Below are 20,733 nucleotides of genomic sequence, written 5' to 3' on the forward strand. Positions count from 1 at the left end.
ATTTAAATATCCTTGAATACATTTCAATACACTCGTTCTTTCTACGAAATGAAAAACATTGAGATATGCGAGAACTGTAAATTGAATACAAAACTAAAATGAATGACATCGAGTACGAAAATAAAAATGCTTTCAATTGCAAAGTTGAACGTAAGGAACAAAATACAATGAAGTAGTCATTAAAATTCAGAATTCATAAAAATTAAGTGAATATTTATTCAATACCGCTAATTAAAACTACAATTGTCAAAACTCGCGATTTGTCAGTTAAAAGGCTAAGATAATCCTTGCGACCGTTGATAGGACGCCGAGTTTCTTCGTTCCGGACGGTCGTCGAGAAACAGTTTGTAAAAAATGCTTGTACGTGACACTAAAAGTTAAGTAGTCAATTAGAAGTGGCATATTTTAATTAAAACCGGCCCTGAGTTAGTTGTTACGTTTTAATCTGCATACACTTTGTCGCGTTTTTCGTAACAAACATCGATTGTTCATTTCGTTACATACGTTCAAGACTCGGGCTTCAGTTCTTGCGTATGGCTTCGATTTTCGCGAAGATTGTTTGTTGACTTTTTTACGTGTCTGGTGATGATAGGGTTGAGTTGTGATGGAGATCAGTAGTTTCCACAAATAAAACGTCTCCCTGTCTCCCAACCACTTCTGGTGATGACGTAATAGCATTTTCACTATCTGACCTGAAACAATTATGAAGTGTCTCATTTTCTCCGTGAACAAATACTACTATGTTACTACTAAGTGTGTACAAGTATTGCTTTGTGTAGCATAATAAACAGTGGGATTTTCAACCACAGATTTCAGATAGTATCATTAGGATGAAAAATATCAATCATCGGTAGACACACGCTACGATTCCTAGATTCGAAATTAGGAAACTAAACTGGGCACATTTTTTCTCGACGAAAATTTTAACTCCAAAGTTGCGTAACGTCGATCTATTAAACAAGGTCAACAATTTGCTAGAAAATAGCTGCAATTGACGCCCTTGAACCCCAATCCGATTTAACAGGTAAAGAGATAAAGATTTAGAACTCAATTTTTATAGAATCAAAAAGTGCCACACTTTTGATGTACATTTTAAGCTAGATAATAATTCTATACCGATTAAGGCTTCTTAAATGAAACCCATTAAGCTTAATTTTAATACCGACAAGAGTTGCGGCAATGAACTCAGCTAACTTGATGCATCGTAATCACCGGGCTTATCGATTTATACAATTTTTGGTTTTGCTGTTTATGCCACATGGCGTTAAATTGTAGACAGAAATTCTCATTTTTTTTCCAGTTGAAACAGTGCATGAATTGAGTTTGAAGTCAGAATTGCTCTCGAATGACAGTCCGGGCAACATAATTTCGGGGCTGTAGCTTAGAAATCATTTTAAGGGAGCAAAAAATTCCGACCTCATAGGATTCCGAGCCCGCGATCTCCAATAGTTCACTCTGACATCCTAATCACTACGCTATAACGTATTTAGTCCTCTATTACTCACTGTCACTTTTTTATAGCAACAAAATTTATTTCGGAATGAGAGCAAATGAGATCACACAAAACTAAGCGTAATAAAGTCAGCTGAAAGCCAATATTCCAGGACAAAAGTGCCCAAAAAAACTGCTTCAGCTAAAAACACGAAGTAAGTAAGACAAAAAAGAGAAAAAACAATTTGATGTCGAACAGATTTTTATTAAAGTTCGATTTTTTGGGAGCTTCCGTCAAAAAAACCTTCAATTAGAAAGAGAAATCCTCATTCCACCTTAAAGTATCTAAAGTCCTGCTGAGAGGAAAGTCACTTTGATATTACAGCATGTGACCATAAAAAATATTCTCGCGCATGAACAGACCCCTTACGATAAGAATGAAAGATGATTTCACGCTCACAACTCAGTCGAAAGCTCTGATTTGACGAGAGCGTCGTTTCTCAACAGGTTTTAGCAAAGATCTTGACGGCATCAAAAGTGATGTGCAAACGAATAACATGTTAAATGAACAAGGACAACAAAATTAAGCAAGACTTGAAAATAAAATTATTGAAAACAACATCAAATTATCTGAATGCCAAATTTTGCACTACTCTTAATTTGTGCGGATCAAATTCAATTAAAATCATTAGCCACCAATGCAAGCGTTAAAAAGATTCGATTGTGTCTCGTACAATATAATGAGACCTGTCATCATTGAGAGTAGTGGATAAAACAAGGAAACCAGCCACCAGCAAAATTTGACCCTTTCTCCATACACTAATCGCGCATGTCGAATCGGGCCAAATTTCACTGCTAACTGGTTTCCTTGTTTTATCCACTACTACATATTCACTCTAAGTCTAACATTAAATTATGAAATGGCTAAATTCTAGAAAATAATAAGCTCGTTTGCAAATTCGCCGATACATATTCACCCAAAAGCTATCATTTCGTATCGAGTAAATTACTTAGTATCGAGTAAATTATGTCTCACTTAGTATCGAGTAAATTATGCTTGTCACAGCCAGTAGTTTGTAACAACCAGTAGCTTGTAACCAGTAGCATGGTAACAACCAGTAGCTTGCAACAACCAGTAGCATGGTAACAACCAGTAGCTTGCAACAACCAGTAGCTCGTAACAAAAATAAAGCATTGAAACAACCAGTAGCTTGTAACTCCAGTAACTAATCTTCATTCTGATTGGCTGGTCAGTAACGCGTAACAGGTTACTTCATAAAGAATATTCTAGAATAATTCTCCATGAGTGGACCTTTTTTCTCCACGGCACTTTTTGGCTATTCGTCATGAACTTCACTTCACTACAAAAGCTAGCGAAAAATTTTAAACCGTTTTCTTCGTTTGACGAGACTTTGATAACTGGAGCTTTATCAAATGCGTCTTTATCTACAGAAGATTTGAACGGGTTGACAAATTTAACAACTCAACTGATCGCATTTTGTAAAAAATAACAAGGCCACACCCGACAATACTGCTGAGAACGAAATAGAGACTGGAAAACGAACAAAAGCAGAACTCTTCCAGTTATTCTTCACCAATTTCAAGAAGGATTTACTACAATACGAGCATCAGGAAACACTGGACAAGTTTGAAGTAAACGTTCCAGAATATTTATCTTTCCACAATAAACTCAGAAATTCTTTCAATGTTGGTGAATTTGAGACTTATCTCACCACAGTCAATAACATGGAGGGAAAGCTGAATCGTTTATATCTGCTGACAATGTCTGACAGAGGATACATATGGGGGAAAGTGAAACAAGATCATCATGACAATCATAAGGACATCCTTTGGAAACAACTACTGAATGATAAAGGATATTCTTTTTCTACTATTCAGAGCTATATCAACTTTTCCCAAGCATGTGAAAATTAGCCAAGGATCCTAGCCGCAACAGACTACTATTCGGAATGGAAAAAGTTTCTAACAATGTTCTTGGCAGAAGTTCAGAAGGATAGTCAGCTACAATCTAGGTGCTTGACAGAACTACAATTTTCATAAATGATGAAAAAAAAATGATTGGTTATTGAGCAATATATTTAACATTAATATTGATATCCCTACTACCGATACATTAATATTGATATCCTTACTACTGATTAATTAATATTGATATCCTTACTGCTGATAAAATAATATTGATATCCCTTAATATTAATATCCCCTCTAATGAATAACAAATTTTTCGCTCGAATTTTGTTAGTGACTCAATTTTAAAACCGAAATAGGAAATTCTAATTACGAAAAATTGTAGCCTTATAACTTGACCATGTTGCTGTAAAGTGTCAATCTGCTACGGTTAGCTGTTGTTAAACAGGGCCTTTTTTGCAATATTGAAAACCTAATAGCAATAATAAATTTTTTCTAATTTTAACATTAGCAAGTCTCTCTGGTGGATTCAAAAACTCCAATATCGAACTAGGCTTAAGCTTAGGATTCGCTTAAAACCGTTGCATTACTTGACTCTGTAACTAATCATTCAGCTTTGCGGACTTAACTGGTTTAACTCAAAATAACAAAAGAATTCCCAGTGAAAACAATCAATTTTTGGTTGAATTTTGTTAATAACTCAAAATATAAATACAAAATTTTAATTATCTCGAAGTTGAGTACTTCGTAATTGACTCAAGTATTAATTAGAACAAGAATTGACTTGATTAATCAAGTAAAAAAAAAGCGCGAACGCAAAGAAATTTCCCTTAGCAATTTTCTAAAGCTTCGCTTTAATACGTTCTTTGAAGTCTTCAATTGGCATCAATAACACCCATATTGAAACCAAGCTCGGCTTCTTAGAAGCTAGTAAGAGCAACTGACTATGCGCTTCGCACAAAGTTTCTCTAAAAAAATCAAAAAATTTATAAAATTTCAAAATAAGAGTGAAATCCTCCTTTTAATAGTGAAATCACTCTTTAAGAGCGAAATCGCCCCTAACGGAGTGATACCAGTACGAAATCGCTATTTATCGCGCTTAAAGAGTGAAATCCCTCTTTTTAAAATAATTTCTAAAATTATCTAAATTTTTTAATAAATTTTTATTTTTACTTTTCTATATTTTTTATTTCAAATTATCTATACTCTTCAATAAATTTATATTCTCTTTTACTTTTTCTATATTTATTCCATTATTAAAAAGTAAGGATACAAAATTATAACATTAACACGAACAACATTCCCCAGTTTGGGTAATAACAGATCTAGGAACCAGTTCCACCGATCTGGGAACCAGTTAAATTTCTAAATCCCCTAGGTAATTCTACATCTGGATGTTGTTTCTTTACATGAGCTCTTATCCCATCATATCTCACAACAGAAGGACAATATAGACAATTAACTTTAGCTGAAGTACAATTTCTACAAGTATACTTACTCTCATCAAAATCAGTTAGTGGTTTTACAGAATTATATTTATTACAACTTCTAGTTAAGACTTTATTATTTCTAGGATTAACACTAACATTAACATTTGGATTTTGATTAACATTATTAGCAAAGCTACTTCGTAGGTCATTAATATTATCATTAACATTAACATTATCTTTAATATTATCAGTAACATTATCATTAACATTATCATTAACATTATCATTAACATTATCATTAACATTAAAAGAACAATCTGTTTTAATCGGTGAATTTGCAAAACAACTTCGTTGAGCATGTTTCTTGATACAAATGCCACTTAGTGTTTTATCACCACATTCACATTTACTAATTTTATCTTCATGACATTGAATAATGAAAAGCTAAATTAAATGGGAGTCCACATTTATGTTTACACTCTAACATTTTATAACCATTTATAATTGGCCAAATTTCAATCACACCCATCATATTTAGCCAATATCTCAATTAAATCTTTAGGTTGGTTTGGGGAGACGGTACTACAGAACACTGTGCTCTAATTAAAAACATAGAAACCTTGTTAGAACGACCAAATAAAAATAACATTAAATATTATTGTGATAGATGTACATTTGATAGGTTTGATTCACAAATTAAATACCACATGAATTCAGCCTCTCTTTCAAACCCGAGGTTGTTTGTCCTAAGAAGAAGAAAATTACTTTTATAAATGAACACAAACGTCAGAATATAAAACATATTATAACTGCTGATATAGAATGTGTCACCAACGTCTCGGCCTCAACTAGCAAATATGTAATAGCTGAACACATACCAATAAGTGTGGGTTACATCTGGCAGTGTAATTTCAAATACTATTTCGGTCTTGATTTTATCGAAAGATTTGCTAGTGATCTATTAGAAATAGAAACTGAGAATAACTTCAAGCGCAACAAACAAATGATATTTAATGAAGAAGATAAATTATATCATGAAACTAATAACACTAGTCATATCTGCAGTAAAACATGTATTAATAAAGTAAGAGATCATTGTCATGAAACTGGTAAATATAGAGGACCAGCATGTAGAATATGTAATCTGAGGTACACGCAAGAAAACTTCATTCCTGTAATATTCCACAATGGCTCTGGCTCATTGCATAGCCGTATAGGTTGTTTGCATCAATGTACCAGATATTTCTGTTATGGGACTTCATCCTTGTTTCACCATTGTTGACTATCCTATCTCCCATTATACCGCATATGCCTCTTCTCTTTGCTTCAACAAAATCATCTAGCATTTGTTTATCTTGTAATGTATCTAATGTTACACCGCTGGACATTAACCAACAATCAGAACTATAGCCTGGCAGACTTACATAGTGTACGGGATTGAGCTTGAAATCTTTCATACTTAGTTTAACATATTCATTCATGCAGTAGTATAATATTTCCACATCATTTTGTAAAAAAACTCTATAGTTAGATCTTTACCAGTTTTATGACTGTTGTCTTTATTAAAGATATCTACTTCTTCTTGTGTTGGTAATTTATTTGAGAGAGAGGATTTGAAGTCTTCTATTTTTGAATTACCTATAACTTCTTGGTAGGTGTCTAAACCAAGATATTCATATGGATATAATGTTTTAGTTTTACACCCGTATATCTTTGCCATTTGATCTAGAGGCATAGCTAAGAAGTTATAACTATCTAAGAATTTAAGACAACCAATGCTAAACATCTTAGACTTACCAACAGCTAGTGGTATGTTATCTACTTTTCTTTTATCATTATTCTGTTTAAAGAGTTCACTGTATAGTAGGTTGAAGTCATAGCCAGAGCCATTGTGGAATATTACAGGAATGAAGTTTTGTTGTTTGTACCTCAGATTACATATTCTACATGCTGGTCCTCTATATTTACCAGTTTCATGACAATGATCTCTTATTTTATTAATACATGTTTTACTGCAGATACGACAAGTGTTATTAGTTTCATGATATAATTTATCTTCTTCATTAAATATCATTTGTTTGTTGCGCTTGAAGTTATTCTCAGTTTCTATTTCTAATAGATCACTAGCAAATCTTTTGATACAATCGAGACCGAAATAGTATTTGAAATTACACTGCCAGATGTAACCCACACTTATTGGTATGTGTTCAGCTATTACATATTTGCTAGTTGAGGTCGAGACGTTGGTGACACAACATTCTATATCAGCAGTTATATTTTTTATATTCTGACGTTTGTGTTCATTTATAAAAGTAATTTTCTTCTTCTTAGGACAAACAACCTCGGGTTTGAAAGAGTGGCTGCATTCATGTTTGTCGTATTTAATTTGTGAATCAAACCTATCAAATGTACATCTATCACAATAATAATATTTAATGTTATTTTTATTTGGTCGTTCTAAAAAGGTTTCTATGTTTTTAATTAGAGCACAGTGTTCTGTAGTACCGTCTCCCCAAACCAATATTCTGACTTCTCTTCTATCTTTATCAAAATCATCCACTGGTTTAAACAATTCTACTTTGCCCCCACCACAAGGTGTGTATACCCAAATATTAATATTGTACAATTTCAGTATTCTTAATATATATCCGAAGTCATCTTCATGTTGTTGTCTTGGTGCAATTAGTTTAATCTGGTGTTTATTTTCACGTGTGGCGTGATTGGCAAAGCCACTTCGTGGATCCATGGTAGGATGTAGCCAAGCAGTAATAGTTAGTTGCAAGCAGTTATATTTGGAATTGCGTATATTCAATATTGATTTAGAGTTCTTGAGATCGGGGGCTAAATGTATATAACTACCAATAGATGCTTTAGTTGGTTCAATATTTATCTGAATACTTCTTAATCCAAGAAACTCAAAGTCATAGCCATAACCCTCATATATTTCCTTTTCAAAGTTTAACCACTGTGTGAAGTCTCCATTTTCATATATTGCGTTATTAAAAATATAGTCAGTGTTGAAAAATATTTTAGTAGTTTTAACTTCTTCTTTGGTTCTCTTTTTATATTCACACTCAGCTGTGATCTTATCTTTAAAACTCTTAACTTTTCTATACTGGTAACAGTTTTTAATTTCTTCTAAAGAGTTATTAATGGCTTCGTCTACGTCTTCAATGTAATTTCCAGCTTTATCAGTAATATAAAATTCTCTCATGTTCTGGCTAGAGTTTACATCAAAGTATTCTGTGTTTTCTAGATACTTGCGATTATGACTATATGAATGAGTAGTTAGCGCTATTTTATTCCTAAATTCTTCGTGACATTCTTTACAATCATACTTATTTCTGGTGTAGATATTATTATCACCATGGGTCTTTGACCATCCGCGAAGCGGTTTCACCGATGTTTCACTATCAGTTTTAGCTTTAGTTTCAGTTTTAGTTTTAAAAATATCCTTAGTATTATCTTTAGGTTTGAGAATATAATCATCTTCATCTGGATTATACACCCTCTCCAAGATTTCATCTTCCACTTCATACTCATACTCCTCCTTTCTCGCCCTGTTTAATGTTCATCACTTAAATTGTGTTTGACAAATTGTTTCCTTGTTTCAAAGGCCAAATCACAAATATAACAAAAATTTACGTTTTCTACTTTAGATATCATTATTTTTATAGACAAAAAATTCATTTTTGAAGACACCCAAATTAAAAATGTCTTCATCAGTAAAATGTGGTGGTTGTAAAGATAAATCATGGAGAAAATGTTGTGATAAATGTTTAGATAGTTTATTTGAATGTTATATCTGTAAGGGTTACTTTAAGAATAGAGATTATATTAATCATATGAATATACATTATAATGATCCTAGTCTATATATAACTTGTATTATGTGTAATGAAAATCAACACATCAGCTGATTTAGACTTAAAAATTTTAAGTGTAGATTATGTATTTATTTACATAGATCTAGATATACACATATCAAAGATAGATTCGAGGAATATGCTGAAAGATTAAACATAAAAGTGTGAAAAAACGAAAAAGTGGTGAATTCGCAACCGAGCTTATTATTATTTTCTAGAATTAAGCCATTTCATAATTTAATGTTAGACTTAGAGTGAATATGTAGTAGTGGATAAAACAAGGAAACCATTTAGCAGTAAAATTTGGCCCGATTCGACATGCGCGATTAGCGTATGGAGAAAGGGTCAAATTTTGATGGTGGCTGGTTTCCTTGTTTTATCCACTACTATTGAGACAGCGATAAAGCAAAAGCACCAAAAGTAAGTGGAGTAAATACTCGAAATTTCGAAAACAAGAATGCCATTGAAACCGTTTGCTATAAACCTGACACCGAATTAATCGTCCCTGATGGAAAGCCGATGAGACCTGTGCATAATGTCCACACTAAGACCAGACAGCAAAAATAACAAATGCTTTAAAAGGTTTTTGAAAAACATTGAGTTAAAGCCATTAAAACGATTACCTAAAAATTAACTGCAGTAAATAATCCGATTATTCGACACGACAGCTGTTACTAATGGCCTAATAAAAAATAAAAACAATGAGGGCCAAATTCACATGTATCACCTCTTAATAGCATTCGTGGAAAATATCAGAAGACATCTAAATTTCGCAGGAAAAACCGAAAAACGTCACTCGAAAAACCAGATTCGTTCAAACACAAACTTCTCACTTCACTTTAAGTACGTTCCAATTTTTAGTTTTTCGCTCCTGTTAATACTCCAACGTGACTCCAATTACCACTTCAATTTGATAACTCGAACTTTTTGTTCGAAATCGAAAAAACAACAGAACACAGATTGCAGAGCGTGATCCAAAACTCTCCAACATACGTTTTCAGTCTATTCTAAAAGTGATGTTATAAAGTCTGGAGACCTTTAACTGCTCGCTATTTGCTCCCTTTCTTACTTGCATAATTAAAATTGCCACTCTAGAATGAGTTCAAAAATCAACCATGCATAAACAGATTTAAAAAGAAACTAGAAGAAATCAAAAGTCATTAGTAATAAGTCACGCATAAGTAAAACGTCAGCAAATGAGACAGTGAAAATTTATCTGAAAACAAAACCCAATTGCTAAACATAACCGACTAACGTCGGGCGGATTGCTCTCAAATGACCGGCGGGCGGTTGGCTTCGTCAACAGCTAGCCACGGTTTAGTGTCGTCAGGGCGCTACCTCTTTATCCCATTTCTGAATACGAAAGTCAAATGAGTCCGACGAAAAATCGGCCAAGCGAAAAATTGCATAAAAGACAAACAGGATTAATATAATTGCTACAAATTGCTTTTGAGAGCAATTAACAAAGGCTTCTAAAAAGTGCCTGTTAGATCATTTATGACAAAAAACATTTCAACTATAACTCATTGATAATGAGGATCAGAGATGGTGACATTACGCCACATAACAGCAGCTGAAGTGCGGAATCAACAAAAAGAGATATAAAACGTGAACGAGAAAGAGAAGGAAAGGAACCCCAACCGGAAGAGAGAAAAGGAGACAGGAATATCTGCTATGATTGGATTCGACACTGCAACTTCTAGTTTTCTAACCTTGTTAATAAATAAATCATATAGAAAAAAACTGAAAAAGGTAAAATTAAAAAAAGTTTTGAACTCGGCAATAAAAAAAATCAAAACCATTTTTTGTCTCGAAAGTTCTGTCAAGTAACCCATCTCCGAGACTTGAAAAGTTTCGTTGGCCAGTAATGGTCGTTAAACTCAGAAAAGGACAATATTGAAAAAATTTCAAAATTGCAAATTTTAACAAAATCTTGCTAAAATTAAAGACAATAATATCTTAAGAAAAATTTAATTGTCTCAAGAGACTATCCAGTATCTCTGTTTCAAGCCTGAAATAGTTTCACTGGCTCAAAGAGATCCTTACGCTTGGAACATGAAAAAGTTTCCAAAAATTTGAAAAGTTTGAATTTTATTACTTTAAAACTAAAAGTTTTAAAGTTTTTAAACATTACCAAAACTAAAGTCTAAAAACTGTTGATCACAATCCCATTAGCTCTAGAAACTATACAGCAGCTTATTATCAAACCTTGGAGGAGGTCCCAGGGCCTCTGTTGCCGGAAAAAATTCAAAAACATGAAAAAATAGCAAAAATTTTTAAAAATTGCTTAAATTCTTGATATTAAAAACTCCAAGAACATTCCATTTCACCTATAAACTATGCAGTAACATATTATCAAATACTAGAGGAAGTTCCGCGGCCCTTGAGGCTAGAGCAACCTAAAAAATGGCATTAAATTTCAAAAAACTTCAAAAAAACTGCAGGTTTTAAAAAAAATTGCTTAAACTTGATATTAAAAATTTGAAAATTAATTCATGGCCAAAAAAATTACAATAACTTATTATCAAACCGTAACGGAGGCTTTTTTGACCCCTGAGGCTCAAAAAATCTGAATAATGACTATAAATGTAAAAAATTGGAAAAAAATGGCAAAAAATATCAAAAATATGCTAAAATTCGTGATGTTAAAATAATGCAAGACATTCCATTTAATCTAAAAATCAGTCAGAAACCTATTTGCAAACCCTAGGGGAGGTGATTTGGCTCTTAAGATTGAAAAAATCTAAAAAAACTAAAAAAAAAGTTTTTATCAAAAAATTTCTAAAAATTTGTGACATTAAAAAGTTGAAAAACTATTCCATTACCATTAAAAATTTGTCAGTAACTTATTATCAAACACCATAGGATAGGATGTTTTCTGGCCCCTGGGTCTTGGAAGACCTGAATAAGGAGAAAAAATGTCAAAAAATTTGAAAAAAATTGCACGTTTTGTCAAAAAAAAGCTAAAATTCGTGATGGTAAAATGTTGAAACCATTAAATTACCACCAAAACTACGCATTAACATAGTTGTAAAACTTAAAGGAGGTTCCTTGACACCTAGGAGATGTCAAAAATTTTCAAAACGCTTCAAAAAAATTGCAAAATAGTATAAATTTCCGTTTTTAGCAAGCGGTTGTTCATCAGCAGCTTGCCACGGGAGGGGCGGGGGGGGGCTGCACCCGGGGCTGATTGGGGGGCAACACTGGGGTGGGGGGCAACAGCTCGGTGGGGGGGGGGGCAATAGGGGGGAGGGGGGTTAACAGTGGGGGTGTCTTCAACCTCTAAGAACCGCCCTTCACACCATAAGTATAAGTATGAGTCCCCAAAACAGTTTGAGCTGAAACAGAGCTGAAGGGCTCTAAGAGCACTTAATGCCCGCTGGGCGCTACCTGTTTATCCCGTTTTTGAGGACGAAAAGTCAAAAGCGTCAGACCAAAAATCGGTCAAGCGAAAAATCGCATAAAAAAAGACCGAGAGGACTAATATAATTGCTACAAACTTCGTTTGAGAGCAATTAAACAGAACTATACCCTAAGAAGACCATTAGCGCCAAGTTAGAACAAGATAAGCATGAAGCATGTACTCCAGAACAAATCATGTATTAGACAATAAATATATGCTTTCCGAAGCCGTATCGGCACAGCGTGTACTTCGCAAACCGTTAGAAAACAACAGCACTTTGTGTCATTTACATATTTGAAGCTAATTTTACAACACTAAAAGATTTTGGAAAAAGTAAATGTTGGCACGTTTTCCATTTAAGTTTTACAACATTGTTACCGCTCAATTTAGAACACTAAATGATTTAGTTTGGAAAAAGTAACTGTTGCTAACTTTTCCATTTAAGTTTTAGCATTAAACTACCACAATGATGCTAGGCAGCTTCAAATTCTGAAAGCAATTAACACAAAAATCAAGAATTCAAGCACTCGATTCGATTGTACGACAAACTTTAAAAAACAAACCGACTAACGGCAGAAGAATTGCTCTCGCGCGACAGGCAGGGGCAACTTAAGTCAAAGGGTGTGTGGCGCAAAAATGTTTTATGGGGGCAAAAACCACCGACCCCATATTTTCGAACCAGTGATCTACTGGATGCCAGTCCAACATCTTAACCACTTAGCTGAATGGCATTGCTTCTACTTCCCTCACAATCGCTTTCTTTATTTCAGAAAGGGGTTAACTTAGGTCACTAAAAATGAAGAAATTAAGCGTGAAAGTGAAAAAATGCTCTAGAACAGAGAGCAAAAACGGTTAAGCAAACATTTTGCATAAAAGAGACGTTTACAATAACTTCTCCAAACTGCGTTCGAGAGCAATTAAAAAGACCACCGGGACTTAACTAAATGATACAAATTTGAGAATTGAAGAGTTTCAAATAAAATTCCATGTGCTATCAGGTTTTGTTTTGTTTTGAATTCCATGTGCTAAAGATTTGTAGTTTCCACAATTTTTGTTCAAATAGTTTTAATTACAACTTTACCACTTATAGGCCCCAGCCATTTCTGATACGCCGGTATAAAGTTCTGTAAACAACTTCAGAAGCATGTTTTTGAATATCATGAAATTTTAAACAAAACAGAAACAATTTATGAATGAACGAGTATCAGAAATGACCATCTTTAATTACTGGTTGTTATGTTAATTAACTGTTACATTTGGGTGAGTCCACACGTTTTGTTATATATTTTGTCAACGTTATGATATTAGTCAAGTGTGGCTAAGTGCAAGAATAGACAGTTAATTAATTCATTTTTTCGAAAACCACTTAAATTGGCCTGAAGACTGCCAATAAGTTTTGCGTAAATGAACAAAACTTTTTTAATACTATAATAGGACATAATTAAGCAAATAATGGTTTGCTGTAATCGTTGCTAATTAGAAATGTTCAGAAACTAAACTGTTAAATCCACAATCAGATAATAACCAAATGAACAGCCCTATAAATCTTGGAACATATGAATAAAAATGTATGTTGGAGGCAACTAGAACGCCGATATAGAGTTGAGGCAAAAACAGGATCGCTGCACAGTTGACAAGAGATGTCCATAGCGTATTGCATCAGCTCCGACAACTTTCAGTCACTGCCCAGAAAATTATATCCATTATTCAGCATTCACATGTATTATAAGAAACATTTCATATAAACTAGTGTTCACATTCATACTTCAAATATTCTAAACGTGTGTAGAGAGAAACTAGTGGCAATAGAGACACTATTGGTTGTGATTAAATCTAAACCCTAACTGTCCATTTAATTAAGATTAACACAATTGACTTACACTGTGTACCCAAGAAGTCGACTAAAAAGACGTAATAACATCCCAATTGAAACAAATGTTGATAACCTTGATAAAAAGACAGTTCTATAACATAAAAAACAGTAATTGGTAAACCTTGTCAAACTTTACCTGGTACCTGGCTATATTGATATTTGATTTAGTGATGACCAGTCAGACGACTTCGTCTTTTTTTTTACCTGTATCAGGAATTAGCCCATAATATTAAATAAGTTGAAATTTAGCAAAAATTAAGACCTCTTGCACCTTTTTCGTTAAGAATTTTGAAAAACTGTCCATAGGCAAAGTTTGCGTTGTTTTACTCATATCAGAGTATTATTTGCGTCTAATAGAAACAATGCACTTTTCGATTAATTTAATTAATGAACTATGTACCAGTCCATGTATAAAGTTGGTGTCGTTGCATGTGTTCAAGAAACATCTCTGCAAGATAGCCCATCATGTTATACAAATAGATCCATAGCTTTAAGAACGGTAGCCATAGACAAAAAACATCTACAGAGAATTCTATATTGCAGATGATCGAATTAAAACATAACCAGATTGTCAGAAAATAGCCTCCATTGATTTCCATAACCCCGATTGGGATTGAAAGAACAGAAAAAATGGGACAGATTGATTGTCGTACAAAAACATTTTTAAGTGCGATCTTATTTCATTTTGTTTCGTAGTTAGGCATACTCCTGTTAGAAGGGGCTAGTATCAATAGCAAACAGCATTAGAGATGGTAACTAAAATGTATAAAAATAAAGTTCACGTAGCGGGCATCTAAAATTGGGCTTCTTGGGTTTATTCCGTTCCTTCTTTCAATTCCTGCTGTTTAAAAGCACTTTGAGCAGATTTAGAGAAGAGTGAAACTAGCCTAGAGAAACCAAAAAGAGAAACGCAAAATATTGAACAAACTGTGAACTAAGGTAAGGCGAAACACCTTTTTTGACAAAGTTAAAACAGATACCTGGAAGACTCTGGTACCAACTCGAAGTATACCTTCCTTACGGACCCAGACAACCGTTCAATGAATAAAATGAGCCGAATTAATTATTGATGATATTAAATATTGATATTTCTACGCTAAGTTAATATTTTTCGTCATATGCTCAAAAGGCTTTCAAAAACACAGTTGATTGCGACAAACAACTTTATCCGATGCAGTTGAGTTAAAACAACAACACTGCGTTGAAAAGGTCGCACATGAGCAAAAAAATTACAGACTTACCGAAAAAAAATTTTACATACTTTTCGCGCTCCTCTCAGAATAATGAATGAACAATAACTACTCTAAATTCCTTCAACATTTCACTTTCTCTAAAACACATCCCGTAATAAAAAGTAACCGATTAAAAAATAGGTCACCATTAATCCTCTTCGAGTCGTAAAAAATAAGCCCTCTATAATAGACGTCATTTCTGAAAGCCCGCAATTTTCATCACTTGAAAAATTTAAAGTCACCCGAGAAGTGAAATGTTCTGGAAGAGAACGGACAAGCAAAACTTGTGCATTAAAAAGACACACGTTTTAAAAAATTGCTATAGAATTTGTCGGAGAGCAATTAAATAGATAAAAAGTAACATTTTGGCAAAGAAGTAAAATTTGAACATCCTAGAAAACTTTTCGCACTTGCGCAATAACCTTTCTCAATAAAAGTGTAATTACATGAAATTAACATCTCAATCATAAAATGTTAAGCTGTAAATTAATATAGCCGTCAAATTGCCCAAAAATAGCCGCTGTTTACGCACATCGGGATTGAAACAAAAAGAAAAAGAAGAGATAGGAATTAACCATTTTTTTTCAGTGTCAAAAAGTGTTCTAATTTGGAGTGCCCATTCAGTTAGATTCTAAAACTATTCTTAATTCAGCTTAAAAACTGAAGACCACTAAGCATAATACTTACGCCAGCTGACTTAATGACCGGGCTTTATCGATTTATCACGTTCTTTTGACATTAACCATACTGACTACATTGCGTAATTTAATGCGTGAAAGAATTTAAAATATATTCAGTTGAGGTAAGTCACGAGTCAAACGAGAAAATTGTGACTTACGTAAAAACAAAAGACGTGATCAAAAAGTAAAGCGAATTTAAAAAAGAGCGCCTAAATAATAGCCGTAGAGAAGATGACGGTGGCTATTTATTAGTGAACTAAAAAAATTGCATTAAAAAATACTAAATAAGACTACCTAATTGCTTCAAATTTCGTTCCAGAGCACTTAAATTCGATCGATTCGACGAAGCATGAACAAAAAACACCGAGCAAACAATCAACCAACGTCAAAAAAAATGCGTTCAAAGCCACCAAACGCTTTAGTTTCCATACTCATCAGCCTGATGTTCAAATAAATCTAGTGATATGAATAGAAAAGGCCAAATAATGGAGATATCATCAGGAACTTTACTGGTTTAAAAGGAGTAATATAATCCTACTGACGTCGGACAAATTGGTCTCGAAGGACAGCCGGGCGATTTAATTCAGAGGGGGCTGTAGCCTAGATTTTTTCATGGGTGCAAAAAATTCCAACCAAGCAGGAGTCCAAACACCGACCTCCGGCGTAAGCATTAAAAACTCGGCTATCAGGGTTTTGCGCAAGCAAAATCAGAATGCTTTACTAAATCGACTTAATTTATCATCTCAGATGATAGTCCTTTACAGTCACTCCTAAGATACATGGGCTATGCACGGTCATCTCTCAATTGCTTTAATTTTAGAAACAGAATTAGTATCTGAATGCACGCAATTGAAATCACTCGAAATAGAAAAAATCAAGTAGTCTTGCGTGAAAAACACTCGAGAAATGAAATCAAAATAATGTTCAACACGTTTACAATAATTGCTTCAAACTTAGTTTGAGAGCAATTAATTAAGCTGCATTCGGCGCCCTTTTTGCGCTCGCAAAATAATTCAGTTGATAAAAATTCCGATTAAGAGCAATTTATTTTCATCGCTCACAATCGAGAGACTCACAAAATCACTCAAAAAGGCTTCAAATCGTCCCGAAAAACATTGTTTGAGAGCAATTAAAAACAGTTGACAAATTATTTCGATGGCTATGGATTAATGTGAAGGGGAAAAAGGAGACAGCAAGGGCTAGATTAAGTTCAGTTGCCTTCCGAATTGATCGAGACTAATTAGCTCGAGGAGAAAGTGGAGCTTAAAAATTTTGGGAGAAAGATTGAAAGGCAAATACCCAGATGATATTCATTTTTATACTTGGTTTCAGAGCAACTGATAAACGGATGAATCGATTCAGATACGCCTTACTTTTTGACAAGCTTCCTGCAATTAATGTAAATTGGCCATTATTTTGAGAAAACTGACCGAACTGAGATACCGTAGTTGTTAACCAATCTCATTATCCGCAATCATGAGGAAAAGTACAAGTCCTCTAGTTTGCAGTTACTGGCAGAGTAAAGATTTTTATTCAAATGAGCCAAAATACCGACGAAAAGACCAACCAAACCTTTGAAAAATCCACTCAAAATCATGAGCACCAAGCTTTGATAAAATTACAAAACGTATCATTGAGAAGATTTCATGAAGAAGAAACAAGAAGAGGAAACATGACTGGCCTCTTTTCTTTTCATTTTCATAGAGATCACAAGTTCTTTCAGGTCTGATAATAAAAAAATCAATCAAAATTCGAAGAAGTGTGTGATCACAGCTTATCGTCACAATACAGTTGGCGTGATTCCGGATCACTAACACCAGCTTGGAATTTGTTCGCATAGATGATGATACTCTTCATTGATCACAATTCATGTGCCAAAAGTTAGCAAACCTTAACATACAGACGCCTGGTTATAAGCACCACGGATCATTAGCTAAATGCACTCAAGGCCAGACAAGTTTATTTCTCAAGTGAATAATTTTTTCGATGTTATTGAAGTTCATCTGTCTGGAGAACAAACGACATTGTGAAAAAAAAAACAATTTGAGAAATAAAATTGCCAACTGCAACCATCACAAGGGCCCAGATTAAATATTTATTTCACGACGTTAACTGCTAGTTTTTTATCGTATATTTCTATTGCATTAATTTTTGTTAAGCTAGTGGAAAGATAACGACACTTCAGCCGTTGCGGCTGAACGTACACATAAAATAACAATAACATTAGGCAGATTGCTTTCACTTGCAAAAGGTTGGCTTCGATAGCGGTAGCTTAAGTTCGAAGAAACCAACATCACTTTGTGGGTGAGTATGGGAGCAATAAAATGGGGGAGTACAGCTCCAAGAGCACTGAGAGACCGAATGCCTTTGTGCTTTACTAGTTTATCCCGTTTTCGAGGACAAAAATTCAAATAAACAGAAAAGTTGGTAGTACGAAAAATCGCACTAAAAACACCAGCAGGACTATTATAATTGCTAAACTTAGTTTGAGAGCAAACAAACAGCGTCAGACCAAAAACCGAAGAAGCGAAAAATAACGAACAAAGACAAACAGTACCCAAAACATAGCCGGAAAATAGCCGCCGTTGACCCGCTTGACGCCCATTGGAATTGAAACAGAAAAAAAATAAGATAGAAATTGACATAATTTTTCAAAGTGTAAAAGTGTTCTTATGTGGTGTGTAAATTCTGCATATTCGGTTAGATTCTAAAAATACACTTAATTCAGCCGTACCGGTTTATACCAATTATGCGGAAGATGAGTTAAATCGGTCAAATAACAAAAAACGAAGAACATAGCTGGCAGATTGCCAGAAAATAGCCGCAATAGATTCGTAGATCGGCAGTCTAAAAAAAACAGTAAAAAAGACAGACCAAAAAAATTCGTCTTTTCATTGAAGGCTGATCTGTTATATTTTGATTAAAAATCTGTATAAGTTATTGCTGCCTCTATTAGCTGATCTCAAGTTACCTTCATTTATTCATTTAGAGTGATACACACCCATTTGACCTTATCTCTTTGAATTAAAGTAAATAAAAGTCAATTTCAAAGTGAGGAAGTCATTTTTGAGAGTGAGGTAAGTCAAGTGTGACCAAAAATTTAATCACGCGCATGAACAAAAAAACTCGCTCCACTAAGAGCGAAAAATGACGTCACACATGCAATTCAGTTGAAATTGCATGAACGAATGAACAAAAAATGGCTGTGACGTCATATGGTCGTAACAAAAATCATGACGACGAAATAAAAAAACATAGCAGGACAAGTCCTGACGAACAATTCAAAGAATTTTCATTGACTAAACAAACATCTAGACCTAAAAAGGACTATGAGCGGAATGGAAAAACCATTTTTAAAAAAATCAGATAAAAAAATTAATGAAAATCAATGTCAAAATGTCGCATGTCAAGAAAAAAATCATTAGCGAGAAATGGAAATTTGGTTCATACAAAAAGCTAGGCCTAGAATGAACTATGAATGGATTGGAAAACCCATTTAGAAAAAAATCCGATCCAAAAAATCGAAAAAACAGTAAAAATCAAAGTGAAATTGCCGCATGTGAACAAAAAACCTCAAGCGAGAAAACTAATTTTTGTTCAAACACCGTTTTCTCACTCTACTTTAAAATTAGAGCGAAAAAATTTCACGCCGCTAAACCACTCGCTTTTTCGCTCCATTTCCTGTTTCGGCGTGACCAAAATCACCACTCCAATTTGACTTCAAAAATCATGAAAATGTGTGAACAGATCTTAAAAAAAAAAGACAGCGCCCCAATACAATTCAAATTCTTTGAATTGTAAAAAACCAAGAGAGTAGTAATATAGTGAGTGATAGTCCCCGGGGGGGGGTGAGGACCCCATGTATTAAGATAGGGTATAGCGGTATTTTCGGAGTAGGGGCCTCCTCCATGTATTAAGATAGGGAATAGAATCTGCATGTATTAAGATAGGGTATAGGCGCGTACATGTATTAAGATTAGGAATAGAATCTGCATGTATTAAGATTAGGGATAGAATCTCCATGTATTAAGATTAGGAATAGAATCTGCATGTATTAAGATTAGGGATAGAATCTGCATGTATTAAGATTAGGAATGGAATCTGCATGTATTAAGATTAGGAATAGAATCTCCATGTATTAAGATTAGGTATAGCCGCCGACATGTATTAAGATTAGTTATAGCCGCCGACATGTATTAAGATTAGTTATAGCCGCCGACATGTATTAAGATTAGTTATAGCGGTCGACATGTATTAAGATTAGTTATAGCGGTCGACATGTATTAAGATTAGTTATAGCGGTCGATATGTATTAAGATTAGGTATAGGCTACATGTATTAAGATTAGGTATAGGCTACATGTATTAAGATTAGGTATAGGCTACATGTATTAAGATTAGGTATAGGCTACATGTATTAAGATTAGGTATAGGCTACATGTATTAAGATTAGGTATAGGCTACATGTATTAAGATTAGGTATAGGCTACATGTATTAAGATTAGGTATAGGCTACATGTAGTAAGATTAGGTATAGGCTACATGTATTAAGATTAGGTATAGGCTACATGTATTAAGATTAGGTATAGGCTACATGTATTAAGATTAGGTATAGGCTACATGTATTAAGATTAGGTATAGGCTACATGTATTAAGATTAGGTATAGGCTACATGTATTAAGATTAGGTATAGGCTACATGTATTAAGATTAGGTATAGGCTACATGTATTAAGATTAGGTATAGGCTACATGTATTAAGATTATTCATAGCCGCTGACATGTATTTACATTAGGTATAAGATCAGGGGTATTTTTTGAGATTTTTTGAGATTTTTGTACAAATTTACGCTGTTTTTTTCAATAATTTCTGAATACTCTCTTCTGATTGG

General features: G+C 33.9%; 1 protein-coding gene across 2 annotated transcripts in view; it reads right to left on the reverse strand.

The window, feature by feature from the left end:
• Positions 1–64: 64 nt before the first annotated feature.
• The window catches only part of LOC142349024 (potassium channel subfamily K member 2-like), a 45,974-nt gene continuing 25,305 nt past the window's right edge, over positions 65–20,733 (reverse strand). For both annotated transcript variants that reach the window (XM_075400428.1, XM_075400427.1), the window contains one exon: positions 65–692. In XM_075400428.1, the coding sequence (XP_075256543.1) occupies positions 572–692 (121 nt within the window). In that variant the 3' untranslated portion in view covers positions 65–571. The remainder of the gene's footprint in view (positions 693–20,733) is intronic.

This window comes from Convolutriloba macropyga, chromosome 11 (genome assembly GCF_964194025.1).
Source record: "Convolutriloba macropyga chromosome 11, txConMacr16.3, whole genome shotgun sequence".
NCBI lineage: Eukaryota > Metazoa > Xenacoelomorpha > Acoela > Convolutidae > Convolutriloba > Convolutriloba macropyga.